The sequence below is a fragment of the Myripristis murdjan genome, chromosome 24 (genome assembly GCF_902150065.1).
Source record: "Myripristis murdjan chromosome 24, fMyrMur1.1, whole genome shotgun sequence".
Classification (NCBI taxonomy): domain Eukaryota; kingdom Metazoa; phylum Chordata; class Actinopteri; order Holocentriformes; family Holocentridae; genus Myripristis; species Myripristis murdjan.
This window is the reverse complement of record NC_044003.1, coordinates 19,025,011-19,049,557: the sequence shown is the minus strand read 5'-3', so window position 1 is coordinate 19,049,557 and position 24,547 is coordinate 19,025,011. Positions and strand designations below refer to the sequence as shown.

General features: G+C 40.2%; 1 protein-coding gene across 1 annotated transcript in view; it reads left to right on the top strand.

Moving 5' to 3' along the window:
* Positions 1 to 19,508, top strand: part of ptchd4 (patched domain containing 4) — a 31,069-nt gene extending 11,561 nt beyond the window's left edge. The window contains exon 3 of the mRNA XM_030047499.1: positions 17,827 to 19,508. Within this exon, the coding sequence (XP_029903359.1) occupies positions 17,827 to 19,508 (1,682 nt within the window). The remainder of the gene's footprint in view (positions 1 to 17,826) is intronic.
* Positions 19,509 to 24,547: the final 5,039 nt, after the last annotated feature.

The following is a 24,547-nucleotide window of genomic DNA, read 5'->3' as shown; positions in this document are numbered from 1 at the left end:
AAGTAAGACTCAGGAACAGGAGGCTGGACTTGCTCCTTGTGACCTAGAGGCTGGGGAGGAGGAAGGTGTGGTGGAGGGGGTGGAGACAGTGAGAGAAGTTAAAAAGGAAAGTCCAGGAGGAAGGAGAGAGGAGACAAAATAATGTGATGTAAAGAAGGAAAAAGAGAGGACAAAGAGATTCAAGGAGAGGGGAAGATGTAGGTGGGAAAAGAGGAGGCATGGGACAGATGGAGACAGAGTCGGTACAGGAGAGGAAGAGAGATAGAGAGAGACAGGGTGAGTCAGATACAGAGGGAGAGGGAAAGAGATGGAGAGAGACAGAGGGGACTTGATTAAGTCTGTAATTCCATGTGACAGCGCCTCAGAGGCAGCAGATGTCCACCCACCTCCTGGGAGGTCCTGACTGAGACACACCCCTATCACTATATCAACGCCACATCAGGTCAGAGACTCAGAAGTGAAATGGATTCTAATTATGTCCGCCAGGTGTAGCCTGGAGGGGATCAGGTGTTTGTTCCTGTGTATCCCTGTGTGTGTAAGTGTGTCTGTCCGCAGCTAATCTCAGAAACAACTGGGTGTATAAGCCTAAATTTTCTGGGTACAGTTATGCCGCTTGTGTTTGTGGTGATTCAAAACCTTTGCAAAATGTCATTGCTACTCTGCTCTCCCTCTTCATTCACTGTCTACTTCGGTTGGTCACTGCTGCTCTCTTCCTCTCTTTCTCTTATACTGCTGGGTCATTACACCGCTCCTTCACTTCATTTTGGCCATGTTCACTCTGATCACAAGTGGAAAAAAATCCAGGATGTGCACAGCGTTTTTTGGGTTAATGCACCCACTTAGAGAGCAGAAGTGTATACCATCTCATACCGTTGGTGCTGGTGGTTTATAGTGAAGCATCTTACGTATAGAGCTAAACTCAGATAGATGGAGTGACTGCACACTGTGGTGAAACAACAAGTCAGTGGTTGGACATCTGGTCTTCACACAGGTGAATCCTATTTTTTTTTTTTTTCTGCTCGATTCACCTTTCATGTTACAGAGTAAGGTAGTAACTGCCCAGGGGAAGGATAGCTGCTGGTGGGAGCTATGGCTGTACTTACAGTATTATTAATGTTATTTCAATTTATAAGCCTTCTGCAATAAAATTGTCACAATTTTCAGTGCGTAAATTATCAAGCTGTTTAGACCTACATGAGCCTAAATTCGCAGTCCTTTTTTCCTAGATGCAATTGTGTTACCATAAGAATACCACAGAAATATTACAGGGGGCAGTGTGACTGTCTTATTAATATTGTTAATAATTCATGATTTTATTGTTAATGTTACTATTAACAATAATATTAATAATCATAATGAACATAATTGAAGTCAGAGAGATGCACAATCCATGTTTGAGCCAGTTTCAAAACAAAAATATTATGATTTATACCTTATGGACAAAGAAATAGGTTTACTTGGCTAAAAAAAACAACCATATAGCCTAAATTTGATTTCCTGATTAGTTGCCTGAAGTTAATGTTACAATACATAAATATACATAGTTTCATTAGTAAAACAGTGGAGTCTCCCTGTGGTGACAAGCACACATTGCTAGGGATGCGATCTGGCAAGCACAACCAGTTTTCATTTTATTTAAATATAGTCAATAGCAGCTGATCAACTAACAAAATACTATATATGTTACATAATTTGCATTTTACATAAGGTGTGTAACAATGTGGATAAAAAATGTTATAATAAAATGTTTGCATGTGCTGTCTCAGTATGTGCAAACTTTTTGCAGTAGTACGACTTTATTTCTTTTAATCCCGGCACACTCACCATGGCATCGAGGTCTTCTAGAGCTGACTTCACCTGAGGCAAGTAGAAGTGAGACACAATATTATCAATAAAATAAGATGAAAACTTTATTATTACTAGCATGTAACCTCAAGTACAGATTTTCACGCTGTAGCTGCAATGTTAATCTCCCTTAATACTCTTCATATGTGTCTTTTTTTCCTTGTTGCTCTTGCAGCATTATTCAGGCTTCTTAATTAGCATAAATTAGCTTAAGGCTATTCGCTCATGAAAGAATAACCACGCCTTAGCCTTTTGGGTGCTTCAGACACGGGTCTAATAGCTTCCTTGTTGCTGAACTTGGCTTTTGAAATGTCAGTTTATGTCAAGGTTTCTTTTTATCTGTTTCATCACATCTTAGTAAAACTAATTCATTATTCTCTCTGAACATTTTAGCCAATGTCATCTGTAGGGTTTGAATTGTGCTGAGGAGAAAACCTGCATGCATGTGCAGCTACCTCCACATGTCAGCGGACTTCAGCAAGTATCAGGACTTCCCATTTGTTTAATATGGAGCAACCTCTTCTCCTGTCCTTCTCCTCAGTGTCTATCTGCAGTGTCATCTGCAAGGAAGCCAATTACTGCTGAGCTGAGCTTGTCAGTTCCTTCTCTCTCTGGATATCTGATGACTGTTAGAGGTGTAAAAACAGGCAGAGAGAGAGGAGGAAAGGAAGAAACCTAGAGTGCGACTCATGAAACATACATGCTCTGACATTAGTGAAGAAGTGACTGACTTTGTCTTTCGCCCTGTCTTCCGTGTTCATTGTCTTGCTCTCTGGTCTCGCTCTCTTTCAGCCTTTGACAGCTGTAAATGAGTCCAGATTATTGACCTCTCCAAAGTATACATTATTTACTTTGCACAGCACATGGCTACTGTACGTCCCTTTGGGACACAATGTCGCTCCACTGTCTGGAGCTGCAATCGAATCCTTCTCACCTCGCCCATATTTGACTCACGCCGGAACATAAATCAGTGGCAGTGACAAATTGTTTCCTTATATGAACTCAGCTATAGTGTGTGTGTGTGTGTGTGTGTGTGTGTGCGTGTACATGTGTGTGTGTGCGTGTGTGTGTGTGTGGGGGGTTTCTAGCTGGAGAAAATGAAATAACAAATGTTCATGGTTGCTCCTTCAACAGCTAATCAAGATTCCCTTGAGCAAGGCACAACCCAGCAGCTACACTGTAGCTTCTTGGTGGCCAACAGGAAGGAGACTGCAGTTTTTAAAAATGCACACCAGATTTGTTACATTATAGATTGAGTTAAAGTTCTTTTTTTCAAAAAAGTTACAGAACTGAATGTCACTTTCTTGCATTCACCCTACAAATCCCCTTGAGACTCACACAGGTAGGCTGAGGCTCTGTGCTGTGATAGTCACTAAGCAATATCTCCCACCAAAGATACTGGAGAGTTCAAAGTAGATTATTTTAATCAGAAAATTTTGAAATTACAGAATAAAGTGCACAAGCAAAATAAAAGCAGCTTCCTTGTCTCTTCTTTGCTGACTTGCCCTTCAATGTAAATGGCTTCACAACCGGCCTGCTGTTGATTCTTGCTTATGGCAAGCCCAAAATTTGTACTGTAATGGATGTGAGTTCTTTTTTCTTTTTTTAACCCTTATTTGTCAAGGGTATGTTAACTGGGTATGTATGTTCTTTTTCAGCAATGGCCTGCTTCACACTCACACAGTTACACACACTCACACCAAGGAGCCTTGCTCAGGGGAACTTCAGCAATGGGTATTTTGGGAAGTGAAAGCTCCATTCATTCACTCCCTGCTCGCAGATTTTTTCCTGTAGGTCCACCAGTGATCTTCCAGGCACAAGTCCGCCTCTCTAACCTTTAGGCCTTGGCAGCAAAAATGCACTTAATGGAAAATACCATAAAATGAACTATCATGCATCAGCAAAACTGTACTTAAGGACTATATTTTACTTGTCTGAGGTTTGGGATGTTAACACTTCAAGTTTAATAGCATTAAGGGCTCCTTCCTTGGTAAGTTCCTAGGGAATTAGGCTACGTTGTCTACAGAAATATGTTTCCTGTTTTAGTTCCGGAAACTATCTTGATTGTACTGAAGAGTTATAGCAGTAGTCAACCTGATGGTGTTTGGCTTCAGAATTAAGGCAATACTTTTTATAAGTCTTTAACTTAACTTTTTTGTCTGATCAGCAAATCTTAATAGCTCCACTCACTTGGATTTTTTTTAAAACCTACTTGGACTGTGCATGAAAGTGTTTAACCACCCTTTAATTCCTAAAAAGAAAACACGTAAACTTTTGCTGTTGCTGTTATAAACCTCCGGTATCTACAAGATTGCTGCTTGTCAAGAAGGGTAACGCAAGACCATGTGGCCTAATTTTCTTGGATAACATTTAACAATTTTCCCAGCTTAGTTCCAGCTACTCACCATGTATTTACCAGGTAAATATCTAGTACCAGCATTCATATGTTTCCATTAAAAGTGCTCTTCATCACCCCTGGTGCCTGCAATGCGCTTCTCTGCCACATCAATCACAGCCTGTGATCTTTCTGTAGGTGATGCTGCTTGATTTACACGGCACTTGGCATTTTGTCTTTCTGGACCCTGATGTGGATAACAGATTGATTTTTTTTTATTCTCGAATGGCAAGATGAATAGTGGCACTCAACATCACCATTGGTCCCACAGGCGTCCATCGCTCCTGACGGTGAACAGCCTTCTGGGAACTCTATCTGTTTCTCTAAGCGGGGTCGGGTGACTGATGATCAATCTATGGATGTTATTGCCATGAGCTCCTTGGAGACAACTGTGATGTGACAGCTTCAGGGTCATTATTAAGGCCTGGAGGGACAAATCATAAAACAAGTCTATATATCAATTAATGAAGCTCTGTGATGATGTGGTCCTGGATGGTATGATACAGAGAAGGCGTCCAGACCTATTATGAAATATCCTTTCCACAAGACGCTCATGTAGTTGTGGGCTACTGGGGATAATTGAATGTCCAGGTTACTTTTGCCCCAACTCCTCTCATTTCTCGCCTTCTCACTTCAAAGCCATATTGCCAACACTCAGTGTGAAGTAGTCATTATATATCAACTTTAAAGACACATTACCTGCCGCTGTTTGTTGGATCCCATTCCATTTACACTACAAATATTGTGTTGATAGACATCCTCATCAATTCATTTGTGCAAACTGTGAACATCGCCCAGTCTGCTTCATTCATAGAAATAGCCTCCTTTTGCTTCAGGGAAAAACTTTGATTGCACTAGACGTGAGTGCCTGGATAAAATTCATTTGAATCAAAGCACATAGCAAGAGAAACACAGTTTGTGACTCCATCATCTGTAGATGTGCAAATGGTGACTGGGCAATAGTTAAACTTATACTTTATGTCTGGGGAGTGAGGTGATAAAGTTCTGTTTCTTTTCTGCTCCCAGTTGTATTCAGTTGTGTATTTGCATGTTGATTGACTGACCAAGATGAAGAAGAATACTCTTACACTGTTATATATTGGAGTTGTACTTTTACGCTTTCCAGAATGACTTTGGACAACCCTGAGAAAAGGGGTGTGAACTTATTGCCTTAATCAAAGTAGTTTGGATGTATAAATAGCTTGAAGGTAGGATTGTTCAGCAGTGTATTATTTGTGGCTGCAAATGAGGCTGCACTACTTAGCCAAAACACAACATGTTTCGTTGCTGCATTGCATTATAGACTATTTAGGCTTCTGCCAGTGGACAAATTGGTATCTCTGCCTCTTCTATGATGGATTGCTGCCTATATGACTGTTGGACATCAGTGCAAAATTGTAGGTCTAGACTGATTCCAGAACATGTAATTTACCATTAGTAAGCAAACCTTCTTCCTATCAAGCTCTGTCATAGTAGCACTACGAATATCTCTGGTATTTAAAATGCCAGACCTCAGTGTCAAAATCCATCATTCCCCCAGATTTTATCCAAAACAGGGCAATAGAGGCTCAGAAATCACATGTTATGATCAGATGTAGAGAGTTCAATCCATAGTCTTTTCCTTGATCTTCAATTGTGGGGGATAATCAAAGATCAAACCAACAACTAATCACAAATTATACCCAAACATGTGAGGTAGTACAATGACAATAGCCATTTTTAATAGTAATAGCGCTTTAGGGTTGGTTTTGTCCTTTAAAAGTAGTCCATGGATAGCCTAGTGTATTGTAGTGCACCAGCTTTAGCAATGGCGTGGAAGCAGAGAGTTACAATGAAAAGCCTGATGAAACAACATGCATCATTTTCTGAGCCCTTTTAACCCTGTTGTGTCCTACATATACCTCCCCTGTCTGTCACTAGTTAGAGGGGCATGAGAGCTGTGCTGCTGCTAAAAACAGGTAAGCTTCTGTGTATGACTTTCCTCTGTCTCATGGAAATTTCCAATTTCCATGAGAAAGGGAGAGGCGGAAGGGAGAAGGGGAACTAAATAAATAAAGGTTGTTCACTTGTAGAATTATGCAATACCCTGTCTATGTCGTGTCCAAGAGCTGTGAGGAATGTTACATCTATTTCTTTACCCAGCTGTCACACAGCTCTATTGGTCCATCTGCTTCCAAATTACTCATGACCAGGTATGTAATTTAAATAACTTGACACTGACTTAGCATAAGATGCAAAACCTTTCAGTGGCCTGAATCTAAAATCATGCTGTCCAAATCTTATCTTGAAGGTTTTTGTTTGTTTGCTTGTGAGCACAGTCCTCTCTATATCCTACAAAGGAGGCTCATCATTGTCTTTTGCAACATTATTTTTTAACCTACTACCAGAATCAAAGTTAGATATGTAGTTGACCCAGTTAGGTCCCACCTGGATCAAGTACATCAAGCTCAATTCTGCATTCAGCATAAATAACAATATTGCCATTTTGAAGTAAATGCTTCTGTTCTTCAAAGTGTGTATGTAAGTCTTAAAAATTTACTTTGATCCCTAACTTCTATGCTTCAAAAAAATCCTTGAAAAGAACATGAATCCCCAATAGATACCATCAAACATAGTGCCATGTGTTCTGCTTTTTTCAGTCAGGTGTTGATTTCAGTGGGACTGCAGATAATCTGGTTTACAGACTCATTTCTCAGCCCTGTTGCATTACAGGCCAGTTATTTGCATTCCCTGCTGCCTCACCACCACCAACCTTGACTCAATCGACCTAGCCATGGTGTGTGTTTTGTATGTGACTGGTGTCCTCTTTGCATACATGCTTGTGAGTCAATTAGTCCTGCTATACTTGTGTGCACATGTGCTGTGGGGAATTCTGAGCCCCCTGACAACATGTGACCCTGGTCGCTACACCTAAATACATCTAACTTAGTACATGTCACCTCACCTTTCTGAGGGTTGCCCTTCAGTTCAATGATACGCCCCCCACACACAAACAAACTCTGGCTTATGAGGATATTTTGGGTAAATGAGGATCTCATTTGACGCACTTGTTTCAAATCCATGCAGGACAAAACAAGCAGGCCAAGATCACAGAGAAAGGGCAGTTTTGGCTCGCTTTCAGTCAAACCCTGGAGCTGTTCATTTGCAGTGATCTGCAACAAAATACTATTCCTTTTTAGTGTAATTTAGAATGCAGTTGTATGGGATCACAATTTGTAGGAGACTGTGTTGCAACCACACACACACACACACATGCACACACACATGCACACACACACACACACACACACACAAACCAGAAAACCGATGATCTCCAAAGGTCAGAACAGAGCTAAAGTATGTTGATGTCGTTACAAATCTCTCTGTGGGAAAACAAAAGTTCCCTGAGGCGAAACCTTCCAGATAGTTTTCTGACCAATGAGAGAACAGTTTGCTCACGCTTGGCATTTGTTTACGACTATGGACCGCTATTGAATGTTGCCGTGTGAGCACAAACGAACCAAGGGACAAATGCAGCAATTGTATCGTTAAAGTCCCTGAATCAGAACAAAGTCAATGAGCTTCATGTGTGAAAGCATCCTTACTCAAAACTTAAAATAAATTTATAATATAATACTGATGTTAGGGTTTGGATTGAAGTGGTGGTGAATGTTGAATGAATCTAGTCAGTGGAAGTGAAGTCTAGTGTGAAGTGTGTGTTATATGTAGAGAAATTTGCCATTCAGCACCAAGCAGCTCCCACCTCATTACAGAAAAAATACTGGCCTGCATATTACCGTCAGACTGATCCCTCGCCACAAGTGTATATTCACTCACTCATGCATAAAAAAACACACTGACATACATAAACACATACATGCACGCACACATGGACGACATGCAACAAGCAGACTCAGAAAATGTTTATTATGAAACCTACATACTTTATTATCCCCCCTCCCCTCTCTCTCTCTCTCTCTCTGTCTGTCTGTCTCTCTCTCACTCACACACACACACACACACACACACTCAGCATTGCCCCAGACAGCATTCTGATCTGTTTAAGATTGGTACCACGTTGCCGTCAATGTGCCTGGTCATGACAAAGATGCTGCAGATGCTGGGAAAGCCAATGAGAGTGTCCTCCCTCCTTTTGCCTCACACACACACGCACACACACACACACACATACAGACAATGGCTCTTGCTCACTCCCGTGTTAACTGATGGACACACACGTACATGCACAATCACACATTTGCATTCTCTGACATGTTCACACCTCAGCACTCTTTCTCACAGATGCTTAAAGAAAAGCATCTCACAGAGACACAGTTTCTTATTTAATCCACAGCACAGAGCACTGTATGGTTTAACTACAGCGATACATTTACCAGCATGTAAGATCCAACTCAATTCTAATCAGCACTAGAACTATTTTTTACTGAGAATCTTATTACAAACCACCCACCCCTCACCCGCCCAGTGTAACATGTCATTAATTGGACTGTTGTATAATTTTTCCATTGCTGCATGTGAGGGGGAGTTAATGGGATTTGAGGGCACCAAGGTCTGTATCATGCTAGAACAGCAATCTTATGCTCACGTCTGGGGACAGAAGACAGCCCATGATATACAACCATTAACACTTTCTATTCAATTTGCTGTGGTGGCATGATGTATATTGTGATATGTAGGCACTGTGTAGCTGCTATTGGATAAAAGCCTCTTATCTCCACAAACTTGGGTATTTTAAAGAAAAAATTAAAGCAGTATTTGTGTTTTTTATGATAATTACAGCTAAACAACCTCATAAACATTCATTTAAATTAGAAAATGAGTAATGATAAAAAAAAAAATAATGATAAAAAAAAAAATAGCTACAAGAGGTTTAACACAACAGCGGCAGCATGCATGTAGAATGTAAGACATACTTTCTTTTACTTGAAATACTAATTAATGGTAAATTAACCATTTTTTAATATTTCTAATTGATGGTGCAGATTTTTTTTTATCCAAAGGTGATGTGTGTGTGTGTGTGTGTGTGTGTGTGTACAGCAATAATGTAAAGAATAAGATGGAATGGAGGATAAACCGACCTAAATATTGTTCACGTATCTTTTTTTTTTTTTTTTTTTTTTTTTTTTTTTTGGCTGATATAAATCTTTGGGACATAAAGTTGTCATTGTGATTTTTAATTTTTGACCCATTTAACTACAGATTACCTATATTTTACCCTAATCCTAACTAACATTATAATGTTTTTGTGGCTTCTGTGGCTAACAAAGGTGTCAATATTCATAAACTGCAGAAGTGATAATTGGCTATGAAAAGCATATTTTTCATTGGGGACTATTTATCGGTGGAGAGATCATTTTACTGCGCCCAATTTCAAGTCATCAAAACACAAGCGTGCTGCTGCTTTTAGGAAAACTAATGTGGACGATTTTATTACGGTGATGGAAAACTGGTGTGAAAAAAAAAAAGTTTGAAGTCTCTGAAAGTTCCTTTAAATATTGTGAGATGAATGGAAGCCAGTGGCTGGATAAAAGGGAGGAAAAATGATATCAGAGTTCTAAGAAAACACTGCTTGATTTGTGAAAAGATTAGTAGAATATGCATTTTGTACATATGATGCTAAAATGCAAAATCATCATAAAAAAAAAAAAATCACTGCTCCATACACTGTGTGTTGTGTAACTCATATACAAGCAGTCCCCACCGTGCTCCTCCCACGGTATCTGCCCATTCTGTGAGCTAGTTAGAGAAGTGCTCGACTATTGACTGGGCTAAGAGCCACTTTTAAAGATGAGAATCAATGAGCAGGTGTGTTGGGGGGCTAATCCATTTTTAATTGGATCGTCAGTAGGAAGTGGGGTCTTGACTCAACAGACCCCCTCTCACCTGTGCTAAATATAACACCAAAGCGTCGCAAGCCTTGCATTTTTGATGATTCATCAGAAAAAAAAAAGAGAGACTCACGGTTCCAATTGCACTACGTCACTGTATATTTAGGTCTTGTGTGGTTTTTCAGCGTGCTGCCTGTCACTGATTGCTTGTGAAGTCATTTCATGTCAAAGCGAAGAGAGTAACAGTGATATTTTTGTTCATATTCATGGACGTGTTCTTGGCAATCATGTGCAATGTATATTTAGGGAAAAAAAATAGTTTGAAAACGGGAAAAATAGAAGCAGGATGCACAGTTAATCCTTTACTGTTGTATATCAAGAGTTAAGTTTACCACCATATAGTCCACCATTAACTGTTTCTTATTACCAGTATTGACACATTTGATGTTACATAGATGGCCACTAAAAACTGCAAAACTGCAGTCAGTGAAAATATTGCTGGATTTATGCTGGATTTAAACTCTCCTTCACTCCTTGTCGTCACATGTGGAGTCAGCAACCCTAAACTAGAACTTTCAGTTGCTGCAGCAAAATGTTGTAAAGCAGAAGTAGGCAAACATTTACTGCATAATACAAGATCAACATTTCGGTGCATTTCCCAGAACACAGGATCCGATGTTACTGTCCCTTGAGCAAGCAAGCACACAGAAAGTCTGGCTTTGATGATATTGGAAAGGATGGGATTGTGGGGTAATGTTACATCCCACCACTGATCTGCTGCACTGTTCATGTATTTAACATAATGCTTAAATAATGAAGGGTGTATAGATATATATTTATTGGTCTCCACAATTAAAAATAATCATAAAAGACTGACATAGCATCAAATCCGAAGGCTGAAATTTTATTGACGTCTGCTGTAGATGAAAATACCTGAGGTGGCATACACAAGCAGAAGCAGTGGCCTATAAAAGCCCTCACAAACACACACAGAAACACACACACACATGCACACAGATACTGTACCCAAAAATAAAAATAATCACAATGTCATGTCTTGATACCTTGTTATGAAGCAGGTATGCTACATGCTGAGCTTTGCCAAAATATGACTGACTGTATCTGGTGTTGTCATGTGTTTTATTTGGTTTTAACTTCTGTGTGCTCAAAGAAAGAAAGAGGAGGAGGCAAAGATGTGAATTTCTGCCGCAGAACAGCAGCAGCAACATGCTTTAACAATTAATGCTAAATGGGCTTTCTTCCACAGGGAGAAGCCTTGAAAATGCAAATGACCAAATTGTGGGTTCACACCCGGGGGCAATTGCAGAGAATCTGTTTCAAACCGAGCCAGTCTCCTTCACATATTATCTGGGATGATATTGCTGCTGCAGTGGACGTGTGTGTGTGTGTGTGTGTGTGTGTGTGTGTGTGTGTGTGTGTCTTAGATTGATTTCAACCTGATCAGTCATAAGATGCAGCTCCAGCAAACTCAGAGGCAGGGCTTGAAATTTAACATTAAATCAGCACTAGATCACATTTTTGAGTTGTAAACATGATTACAAGGCTTCTATACAGCAAAGAACATTAACATTGTACATAATTTCCACATTTGTAAAATAAATTATGCTTGTAGGGTCAGAATGTCCTTGTTGCGTTGTTCACTTTGGGCTCAAACTTTCAACAATGTTGCATTTACAGCCTCACCTGAATCAGTGCCATATTTTGCCTTTGACGTGTCAAATGCTTTGTGATCATAAAACCAGCATTTTTACCCACATGAAATATAATAATTTTAAAACCCAAAGATCATTAACTAAAGCATTTTTTTTCTTGCAGGTAAAACATATAATATAATATTGTATATTAAAAGGAGCTAAGAAACAGTTATTCCCATACTGCCCATGTCTATTTTCAGTTTTTCAGTTTATCATTCATTACAAATGAAATATAAAGGACATTCTGCTGATTATCTATCTGTTTATAAGTAACACAATTTTCCTTATTTTGAGTTATCAGTTATTTTAACCAGATTTACTGATGGTGAGAGTTTTGGGATGAAAGTCAATTGATTGATTATAGTTGGTATTTATGGTACCAAACTTAATGGACTCCGTTAAACCCCTAATTGTAGTGCAACAGCTTAAAAAACATTTGATTACAAAAACATCACAAAAGATTAAAAAAAAAAAAACAAGTCAGGTAAAATTTTTGGTCCAATTTGGTGAAATTTGGTGTAAATCAAATGTTAAAAGCATATGAATGGTAAATATCAATCTAGAGCAAGCAACAACACGCAGCAGTTGACAAGCCCGTTAAGAAAAGAGAGCAGCCTTCCACAGCAGTGATATATCGCTGCAACCTCCATTTCTGCCAGCAGTAATAAAATTACCATGACAAAGTGCCAAAACCACAGACTGAGCTATGCAAAATATGCCAATATCAAATGCATCACAATGTTGAAAAACATCAATTTGAAAAGTCGACTTCCAGAGTGGATTAGTTTCTTCATAGCTAAAGGGATAAATGAGTCCCGGGGCAGTCGAGGACAGGGCAGGGCAACATGGAGGTGACCCCCCCAAACCACATGATGTCTGTCACAATGGACTCTGAATATAAACAGGCCCCATGTCTATATGCTTTATCACAATGTCTTCTTTATGTGTGTATGTGTCTCTCTCCTTCTCTTTCTCATCAGGGCTTCCCTCTGTCCTTCAGTAGTCTGTACTATGTAATCCACTGCAGCAGGATTAGCTCACCTCCAGAGAAAACCACAGTATGAACAGACAGCTGCACTGAGCCAGACTGGCATTATGTAGCCAACACTGGGGAAATCTGCATTTGAAATTAAGAGGAGACTGGTCCCACAAGCTGAATTGGAGAAATTTCCTACACGGCTGCAAGAAAGCATGTAGCGCATCGCTCAAGAGACTGGGGTTTTTAAAGAGTGTTATTACCAAAATATTGATTTGGATGTGAAGATTGCTTTTGGGGTCCCTTGCTTGCCCTGATTTTGTCCTCACTTTCACTCTCCTCATCTGTTTTTATTGAGTTTGGTTTACTGTTGAGCGGCGGGACCTCCTCGCAATATTGGCTCCTCTGTCATCGCCACCGGTGTGACAAACCGCCATGGTTTACAGTCACTCCGATTGGAAGAGCCCACGGTGGGCGGGTGTGGCTGATGCTCTCTCTTGCACCGTGATGGATGTGTTTTTGGGGGCTGCGTGTCACAGAAGTTTTAGAGGAGTAATTTAGTTTAATGACTCAGAGCCATTTCGGTGCAGGTCAGGGGAGGAGGGTAGGACACATGCAGCCGGGGTCTCTATTATTGGGACACGGTGGGCAAGCTATGAAACTACAGCATTATGGGTTTTTTTTCCACCTCCCCTCTGAGCAGAAATAGTTTGTTGGAGAGCCAGAGACAAACTGTACCTGCATCTGAAAGAAGCAGGAGATACAACGTCCCTCCATTCTGCACTACGACCTATAATCTCAGTCTCCTCTCTGGTCCTTCTCTGCTTCCAGCCACATGTGTGTAGTATGGTGAGCACAATGCAGGCTATCCCCCATTAGTGAGAGGTTTTGCAGTTGCATCACAAATCTCCTAGCAACCACAGTTTCAGACAGACATGCCTTAGGTTTATGGAGTGAGGGCCCTTTGCTGCTGGTGCCACGTTGGTTTGACACATGTCAGGGGAATGCACGCAGTAAATGAATCTGGTTTGTACATTTTGGCTAGAGGGCGGCACTTCAGGAAAGGTAATGAGGTCACCAAAGTTAACAGTGTTCATCCTCTGGGTAGCATCAATGTGCTTTGCAAATTTCATGGTGAGGCACCCAAGAAATTTCAGATATTAAATTTGGCATTTTGGTCTGAAAATGGCACTATGGGTAATTTGATAAAATCACCAGAATGGATAGGGTTCCTTCTCGGGGGAGCATGAATGTGATCACCAAATGTCATAGCAATCTGCCCAGTCGATTGTGACATATCAGATTTGATATTTTGGCCTAAGAGTGGTGCAAGAGGAAAGGCAATGGTGACACCAAAATTCAGAGACTTAATTTCCTGGGAAGCATGAGTGCACACAGCAAATTTCCTAGCAATCCAGCTATTACATAAAAAGAGAAGGGCTGTACTCTATTTCTTAAATCTACATACATACACTATATTACCAAAAGTATTCGCTCACCTGCCTTTACTCATACTATGAACTGAAGTGCCATCCCATTCCTAACCCATAGAGTTCAATATGATGTCGGTCCACCTTTTGCAGCTATTACAGCTTCAACTCTTCTGGGAAGACTGTCCACAAGGTTGAGGAGAGTGTTTATAGGAATTTTTGACCATTCTTCCAAAAGCACATTGGTGAGGTCACACACTGATGTTGGTCGAGAAGGCCTGGCTCTCAGTCTCCGCTCTAATTCATCCCAAAGGTGTTCTATCGGGTTCAGGTCAGGACTCTGTGCAGGCCAGTCAAGTTCATCCACACCAGACTCTGTCATCCATGTCTTTATGGACCTTGCTTTGTGCACTGGTGCACAGTCATGTTGGAAGAGGAAGGGGCCCGCTCCAAACTGTTCCCACAAGGTTGGGAGCATGGAATTGTCCAAAATGTTTTAGTATCCTGAAGCATTCAAAGTTCCTTTCACTGGAACTAAGGGGCCAAGCCCAGCTCCTGAAAAACAACCCCACACCATAATTGGGGTGTGGCAAATTTCACAGTCGGCACAATGCAGTCTGAAATGTACCGTTCTCCTGGCAACCTCCAAACCCAGACTCGTCCATCAGATTGCCAGATGGAAAAGCGTGATTCATCACTCCAGAGAATGCGTCTCCACTGCTCTAGAGGCCAGTGGCGGCGTGCTTTACACCATTGCATCCGACGCTTTGCATTGCACTTGGTGATGTGTGGCTTGGCTGCAGCTGCTCGGCCATGGAAACCCATTCCATGAAGCTCTCTGCGTACTGTACTTGGGCTAATCTGAAGGTCACATGAAGTTTGTAGCTCTGTAGCAATTGACTGTGCAGAAAGTCGGCGACCTCTTTGCACTATGCGCTTCAGCATCCGCTGACCCCTCTCCGTCACTTTACGTGGCCTACCACTTCGTGGCTGAGTTGCTGTTGTTCCCAAACGCTTCCATTTTGTTATAATAGAGCTGACAGTTGACTGTGGAATATTTAGGAGCGAGGAAATTTCACGACTGGATTTGTTGCACAGGTGGCATCCTATGACAGTTCCACGCTGGAATTCACTGAGCTCCTGAGAGCGGCCCATTCTTTCACAAATGTCTTGTTTCACAGTCTGCATGCCTGAGTGCTTGATTTTATACACCTGTGGCCAGGCCAAGTGATTAGGACACCTGATTCTGATCATTTGAATGGGTGAGCGAATACTTTTGGTAATATAGTGTATGTGTTTGTTCTAAGGTGTTAACATGTATATTTTTTTTCTCTGTGTGTGCGTTTGGGGGAGTCTTGTCTTCAGTTAGAAGTTTGTTTGTCAAACTTTTGTGTGAGTATGTATGTGTGTGTGTGTGTGTGTGTGTGTACCATTGTTGAGGAATATCACGGGTGCACTGGTTTTGATTTATCATATAACTATCATGGTGTGAAATTGAAATGTCTGTATGTCCCATATGTTTCTCCCATTCTCTCCCGTCCTCTTCCATCTGCAATTCCAACAGCCAACCATTTGGTTTTGCATCCTACAGCATTCAGACATTCAGTGAGCTCCAAAGCAGATTAGCATTGATCGACAGTCATGTTTCCAGCCATGTGGTTTTCTCCTCTTCTTCTTCATGCTTTTTTCACCTTATCATTGATTGAACTGCCTGGACTGTCAATACTTGTAAGGCTTTTTTTTTGCGCCCTTTATTTGCACACTGGATGTAAGTTTTAACACCTGGAATCAAACATTGCAATTCAAATATCAAGCCACAGGGAAATTAGGCTTCTTAGGTGTCAGTCAAGACTATTTTGCAACACTTCTCTCTCACATGTCAGGGGAAAGATACTTTTCACCCAAGTGAGCGTGTTGCTTTTTTTTTTCCTTAACTTGCGCTCATTCAGTTTTCTCTCATCATTTCTAATTTGGATTCTGTTGCCCTCTCACTTTTAAGCAGAGGTTTTTCAGACACATGATAGTTTCAAAGACAGACATCAAGGTAGATATTAAATCTCTCAAGCAGTTACTCATATATCATTGATAAAATCAAACCCTTTTCTTGCCTGAGTTCAGACTTGTTCAAAATGTGTTACCAATTTAAAAATAATAGACACAGGTTTTGTTTGTTTGTTTGATATCTTACACATAGCGGGTCATGAACTTACCATAGTGGCCTGCCACAGTGTAACATATATATAGTAGAAACGCAATGGCACAAGGGCTAATGTATGTATAATGTATACACAGAATAACATGTACATAAGGGTCAATGTAATGATCAACTGATAAACAGACATTTGCCAGCAGAATCATGCTCAAGTGGTATTAGTGTTGATAACCAGGCACTCTTTACCAGCTGGGCTCATTGTTATTATCCACCTACACCTGCCTGCCATCACTCATTGTAATAAATCCCTTAGCTTTTCGAATCATGTCTAAAAAAAATGAGACACTACTTAACATCCTATTTGGTAACTAGCGAATGGAAATGAATGCAGACACCCATTCTGCAGTGTTAGTAAAACTAGGGTGTAGTTTCTTTTTTTCTCTCTCTCTCCACACCCTCTAAACCAACTGACATTAACTAATTGACTTGCAGCACAGCTTAATAAAACTAAAAGCAGGAAGAGCCATCTATCCAACTCATTATATTGGCCTAATCCTTTATAGTTAATTAACTTTTTTCTCTTTGTCAAACAAGGGGAAATTTATAATGCTGTCAAGGTTTCCAACCAACAACCCCCCTCCAAAAAAAAAAAAAAAAAAAAAAAAAAAAAAAAATCACCATCACCATCACCTCCACAGCCACATACATACATGCACACAATTACACACCACAGATACACACTTCTTGTCCACCTGGTAGTTTTGAAGGAATACTTAAAACCTGATGCTGGCACAGAAACATGGATGGGCCAAATCCACTATCCACTTGTACTGCAATATTTACGTGGTGGAGGAGTGTTAAATTTATTCTAGTGTTCAGAAATTCATAACACATTTCCTCACAGCAGTTTTCCCCCCTGCCAGAAATATGGCTGCAGCACTTTACAAATGAACAGTGTGTGTGGGTGGGCGGGTGTTCCTGTGTGGGTGAATTTGCACTATGGAGCATATGCCTTTTGAACGTTGTGTATTCATGTCTATATTTGTGACTGGTGAGAAATCCCACAGATTTGACTCACATGAATGGGCCTGATGCAGACAGATTTGGATGCACCCTACTGATGCATGGCAGAGAGTACATTATAAGACTATTACTCAAGTATGAAGAACAAAGGAGGACCGATATCTTCCTCTTGAAGTCAGACAGAAACTCTTAAACAGTACATTTATCTGTTTTAATTTGATAAAAGTTCTTAGTACTTCAATAAATCTTTTTGAGTTTTAGTAGTAAAGAGCATTCAAACACAATATTACACACAGTGTAATCAGATTTGTTCTACTGAGATCCTTCTGACATGGACATGCTGACATGCTGCTTGGGAGTCATACATTTTGTCAGTTCATGCAATTAAAATTGGCAGAATCTCCCATTTATGATGTACACAATGCTAACATAATCTTAATGATCCTCTCTCTTCTCTTCCAGGTCATGGAACCAAAGGGGTCTTTGAGCTATTGGCAGGCTGGAGGAGAACCAGGGAAAACCTTCCTTTCAAGGAACGTGTGGCAGATGCTTTTGCTGATGTAATGGTATGCTACACCATGACCAGTTCGCTCTACATCATCACCTTCGGCATGGGAGCTAGCCCTTTCACCAACATTGAGTCAGTGAAAATCTTCTGCCAGAGCATGTGTGTGGCCATCCTGGTAAACTACTTCTACGTTTTCTCCTTCTACGGCTCCTGCCTCGTATTTGCTGGGCAACTGGAGCAGAACCGCTACCACAGTGTTTTTTGCTGCAAAATTCCTTCAGTGGAATACCTGGACCGTCAGCCCACATGGTTTAAAACCATGATGAGTGATGGCCATGACCTTTCCACGCACCATGACAGCGTCCCCTACCAGAATCACTTCATCCAGCACTTCCTGCGTGAACACTATACAGAGTGGATTACCAACACTTATGTCAAACCTTTTGTAGTCATTCTCTATCTTATCTACGCCTCCTTTTCGTTCATGGGATGTTTACAAATCAGTGATGGCTCAAACATTGTAAACTTGCTGGCCAGTAACTCTCCGAGTGTTTCATATGCTCTGACCCAGCAGAAATATTTCAGTAACTACAGTCCCGTGATTGGATTTTACATTTATGAGCCCATTGAGTACTGGAACTCCACAGTGCAGGAGCACCTGAAGACCCTGAGTCATGGTTTCAACAAAATCTCCTGGATGGACAATTTCTTCCACTACCTGCGGGTGGTGAACGTGAGCGCATCTACCAAGAGTGACTTTATCACCATCCTCAAGGGCTCCTTCTTGCGCAGCCCAGAGTACCAGCATTTTACTGAGGACATTATCTTCTCCAAGAACCGTGAGAGTGATGAATATGACATTATTGCTTCACGCATGTACCTAGTGGCACGGACCACGGAGAAGAAGCGCGAGGAGGTGGTGGAGCTTCTGGAGAAGCTGCGTCCACTGATGCTGATCAACAGCATCAAATTCATTGCATTCAACCCCACATTTGTTTTCATGGACCGCTACAGCTCCTCGGTCATCTCACCTATCCTGACCTCAGGCTTCAGCGTGCTCACCATTCTCATCCTCACTTTCTTCCTTGTCATCAACCCTCTGGGGAACTTCTGGCTCATCCTGACAGTTACTTCTGTGGAGCTGGGCGTCTTGGGTTTAATGACCCTCTGGAACGTTGGCATGGACAGCATCTCAATCCTGTGCCTTATTTATACCCTCAACTTCGCCATGGATCACTGTGCACCACACCTGTACACTTTTGTGCTAGCCACTGAGCACACTAGGACGCAGTGCATCAAGTTGGCACTGGAGGAGCACGGGGCAGCCATCTTGCAGAACACTTCTTGCTTTGTGATCGGGATGATGCCCCTGGTGTTTGTGCCTTCCAATCTGACCTACACACTGTTCAAGTGCTCTCTCCTCACTGCAGGCTGCACCGTGCTGCACTGCTTCGTCATCCTGCCCGTCTTCCTAACCTTCTTCCCGCCATCCAAAAAGAGACACAAGAAAAAGAAAAGGGCCAAGCGAAAAGAGCGGGAAAGGGAGAGGGAGCGGGAAAGGGAGAGGGAGAGGGAAAGGGAGGAGATAGAGTGCATCGAAGTCAGGGAGAATCCTGATCATGTGACAAATGTCTGAGCAGGATGTAATTTCAGCAGTGAGTATCAGTGGGTATCCGTCAGTCACTGGTGGATAAGAGGTGTTGCCTGTCCAGTGGTGAGGCACCTCTCGGGGTCCAGAAGTGTCAGAGATGTCCTCTGACCTCACAGAGTGGGGTGGGAACTTGTAACTCCCACCAATAGCAGCCCTGCTGGCCAGAGTAGAGAGCAGCCCCATTGGTCAGTCATTCAGTCCTTCAGTCTGGACAGTGTATCTCATTTGCACAACCTGCAACTTGCTCACAGTTCTGACGTTCTTTCCCAGCCATTTTGGTATATTAAAAAAATTACCATGTATTAGAACCAATGCTAGCTTAATCTGTTAAGTAAATTCAAAACATATATTAGTTCATTTAAATATTATCAGTTATATGCTCAGCTCCTGTAGCTCTTGTTTCAAAGGAGGGAAGAGCATAGAAGGCTCTCAAGGGTAGGTCAAGTATTCTCAAACTTGTTCCGTGTTATTAAATGAAAGATCTCATTATGGAAGGTGGGGAAAGCGGTTAGTGTGATTAGACACAAGTGTTTAAATTAAAACTGAGCAGAGATTGGCATGGCAGGCACATTGCTCTTCACACCTTACTCTTCACACAGATAACTGCAAAAATCTATTGTTACCAAAATTTTGCAGGAGAGAGCACATTGCATGTTTTTCCGTAAAACACCAAAATAGCTGAACAGCTGAACTGGGCAGATGGCATACACTGTGTCCATTATGAAGAATTATCTTGCACACTACATCATGTGAATAGAATTGTCAAGGTTAATTTAAGCAGGAGAAAAATATTTCTGCTTTGTTCCAGAATTCACATATGGTCTTAGGCAATGGCAAGTGGAACTGCAGTGGGCTGCAGCATATGATAAATACATGAAGAAGAAATTATAATAAGCTACTGCTCTGCAGCAGTATTTGAAAAGGCGGATGACAGATTTTAGAGTATGCCTAAAGTAAATCTTAAACTGCTTTGTACCAGACCTGTAAAGACAAAACTGGAGAGTATCGCAAAAGGATTTCTATATTGAACTCACCTTTTTAGGCCGATAACAATGGACATTTTCTTTGAAGGTATGAATGTCACCCTGATGAAATAACGCAAAGGCCTGGCATGGCACTGAGAATTGGAAGTTCTGAATGTGATTTTGATACAAGCTTCACCTGATATTGTCTGACTTGTTGCAGTAACTTGATGAGCAGTGGTGCCAAATACAGTGTATAGAATTTTTTGTGTGACAGGATTTCTATAACAAATCACTTTTAAAGTTTCAGCCTTCATACAAATCAAACAAAATGAGTCAAACATGAATCAAGAATTATTCTGGCTAATTTGAATGACTGCTAGCATTGTTTTACAGTGTTGGTTGTAGAGCAAAATAATGAAGCATTTAAAATAAGCAATGAGGCTTTTTCTTAACTGTAAAGCTACACTGCTTCTGAATGACATGCAAAACTGATGGGGCACAATGCCAAAGTGAGAGTGGAATATCTCCTAATGACAACTGCAGATGGAACACGTTTTGTCCCTACAGTAAGTGAGTTTTTTGCCTAATACTTAAAATAGCATTCCATTTAAAAAAAAAAAAAAAAAAAGTATATGTAAAAGTTTTCCTCCACTAATGCCCTCCTTAAGTATTCACTTTTAGCAGTCCACAATGGCTACCCTCTGCCCAGAGGGTAAACATTATTATCTATGTCTGCTGATGTCCGATAAGAATCTCTGTTGCAGTCCCAAAACAAACACACTCAAGGTCAGCAGCTCCAATAGATACCAATCTCACACTGACCTGTGACAGGGGATATCAGCTGGTGGCATGTGATAGAGAGGCCTCATATGTGTAGAGATGTGGATGATTGCAGAGCCATCAATATCTTCTTAGGGGACTGGCTAGATCTTACTGGGCTGTCATGACTCTGACGGGGTACTGCTGTCTTGTTTCTGTGTGCTGCTGTTTGGAAACTTATGCAGTTTCTTATACAGGGCAATCAAAGCTAATCAAACAGCTGAGGAGGTCATGGTGCATAGTGGACCAAATGTCAGTGAGAAATATGTGTAAGAAATATGTGATGTTATATTTCCATATGACTGTGTAGGAAAAAAGGTGATGCAATGAGCTGGCTTCCAGTCAATGTGAAATGACAGTTCACTAGTTATCAAAAATTATATCTCTGGCTGCTCATGGGCACACCAATTCCTTGTGTAAATCATGAGTGATATTTGTGAAAAAATTAGAGAGCAAGGTGAAAAGGAATCTTCTTTGTCATGCCATACTCATTAACTTCTATTGAAAGACAGTTTGGGGAAAGAACCATGCATACTGTACCATTAACAGATTTACTGCTTTTGTGGAGTTTGAAGTGTTGAAGTGTTACTTGTAAGAACCTCATGGCCTCCATAGTTGCTACACTTTCATCAATCAGACATTGCCCTAACTCATAGGAGTAATAGGTAAGCTACGCACTGCAGCACCTGCAGTCAGTATCAACAGAAACATAATTGTAAAAGCCATGTCATGTATGTATAGCAAGAAGGCATGAAATTTTCGATAAAATGGGAAAGAAATGCAAAACTGAAATAATTTACTTCCCAACATGGACTGTGTTTGCATGGCACTGTATTGTATGTATGCATGTATTTAATTTTTTGTATGAAGTCTGCGTATTTTTTATTTTGCTACGCTGTAGTGACTTATATTTATTGTTTCAATGCATATTCTGTAACACCATGTGCTGCAAAAGAACAAAATGAGTCATTTCTGTTCCAAAACAAAGCCAGAGGTTAATGTCTCATGTGTAAAATAACTGTACATTACTCTTTTTTATATTTTATAAGGAAAAAAACAACTATAGAAAGATTTTTTTAATGACAGAATTTTCTTTAAAAAAAACAATAAAAATAAATTTAAAAAAGTAGAACACAGTAGGCCAGTAATAAAAAGTGGAATGTTACCAGTTTAAGTACTAGATCTTATTCCTTGCGCACTGCATTGTCAGTGTTTGCTGATGATCTCACATTTTATATGGGAGACTATGGCCACTGTTTTATTGTTTGCTTGTGTGTCTTGACTTCTTGACCATCAATATCTGGCCATTAGCCAACAGGCAAATATTTAACAGCTTCTTTTTTTGTTTTGTTTTGTTTTTACAAGACGACAGTTTAATCAGGCTTAGTAATGATCATTTTTACCAAACACAATATGTTTCAAATTAACTTAGAATATTATAAACGTTTCAACTGAAATACATATTTTAGAATCTACTGTAAGGCATATCATACTTAGCTGGCAAATATTTCAATATTTAACAAATATTACACTGTCTTGAAACATGATTCCTAAACATGCTTAGTGTCCACATACTGCAGCAAACCCATCTTTGCTATGTAGAACGATCATAGACTAGACAGATTTACCATTTTGGATATTCAGGTTATTGTGTGCAGTTAGCATCATTCCCAAATGCTGAATGCTGTCTAATAAGCTCTGCTTTAAATATGTCAGGATCACAAAATAGCAATTAATAGCTTTCTATTTGTACGATAACACACTGATTGAAGTCTTACCGATGCGTTTTCTGAAACAGCATATGATATTCAATTCTGATATTCAAAATGCATATATCTTCTGAATCTCAGATTCTGAATCTTCTGAATCTCCCTGAATCTTCTGTTTCTGGGTTGAATTAGATGGGTGCCCCACAATCTTAAAGAATCTGATTTGGTTTCTTATCTGTATATGTTTTTTTCTCAGGCTACTTCAAGATCTTTAAATCCTAAAATATTATTTACTTCTCAGCCAATGGGAGAAAAATATGTATCTTTCTAATCTGTATACCAAATATATAATCATGCACAATGATATCTTTTTGGACTCATAACAACCATAAATAATACATTTTGAACAGTAAATTTAGGTTGCTCTTCCTATTAAGGTACATTAATCCCCATAATAATCATATGAAAATAAACAAACCTCCTCAAAGACAAATAACGGTTAGGTTTTACCCTTCATGTGTTGCATATTTTCTATTGTTAAAACTTCAGTGGACACATTCTATAAGCTCTATGCTATATTGTCTGTAGTTGCCCATTTTGTCTTTTATTGGAATATGACAACTCAAATATATTCAGTACTGTGATATTGCAGCTAAATATCCATAGGATGGATGGGCTTTCACACAAGGCGAGGAAAACATTGGTTATAGGCTAGCTTGCCTCAGAATTTTTATTCATAGAAATAATTGTGATTAACAGGTAAAGGCTGGGGCAAACAGCAGATGAACATACTGTAAGTTTTACAGACTCTTTAACCATACACCAGCACATTTTAAGTTTGCATAACCAGGTACAGCACAATATCCCCATAATACAGGGCAATAAAATTATGCAATCCCTACTTTGTTGCTGAATAATCTACATGGCAAATCTGTTTCAACAACAGCCTCAGAGGACAAATTGCTGTTTTATTGTTAGCCATCTATCTTATATGTCAACTAAGCCACAAAATAGGCCCATGTTGCTATCATTCATCATTTTTTGTTTAATAGCATATAGTTAAGCATTTTTCACAAAGTTTTAATATTGTGCAGAAGGGAACAAGCTCAAATGGAACTAATGTCACCCCAGAAGGTAGAAACAAGCAGATACTATGATGCTGGCTTGTATACGGTTTCTTTGTCTTCACCACAGTAATCTTTCTTTCTTTCTTTCTTTCTTTCTCTCTTTCTTTCCTTCTTTCTTTCTTTCGTTTTTCTTTTTATCATTAGTTTATCATTATCAGGTTGATTATTTACTTGTTCATTTTAATATTAAATTCTGGTAATATCTGTAAGTAAAGCTGTCAAAAAGCAATTTGTGTGTCACCATTAAACTATTCCTTTTTGATCCCAGGGGCAGATTTACTAAGAGAGGCGCTATGTACCCAGATTTATGTGTTGCACTTGTGGATGTGGCCAATTTAGTGGCCTATCTACTGTGAACTGGCATAAAAATGAATACAACCACAAATTTCCTCATTAACATGTGA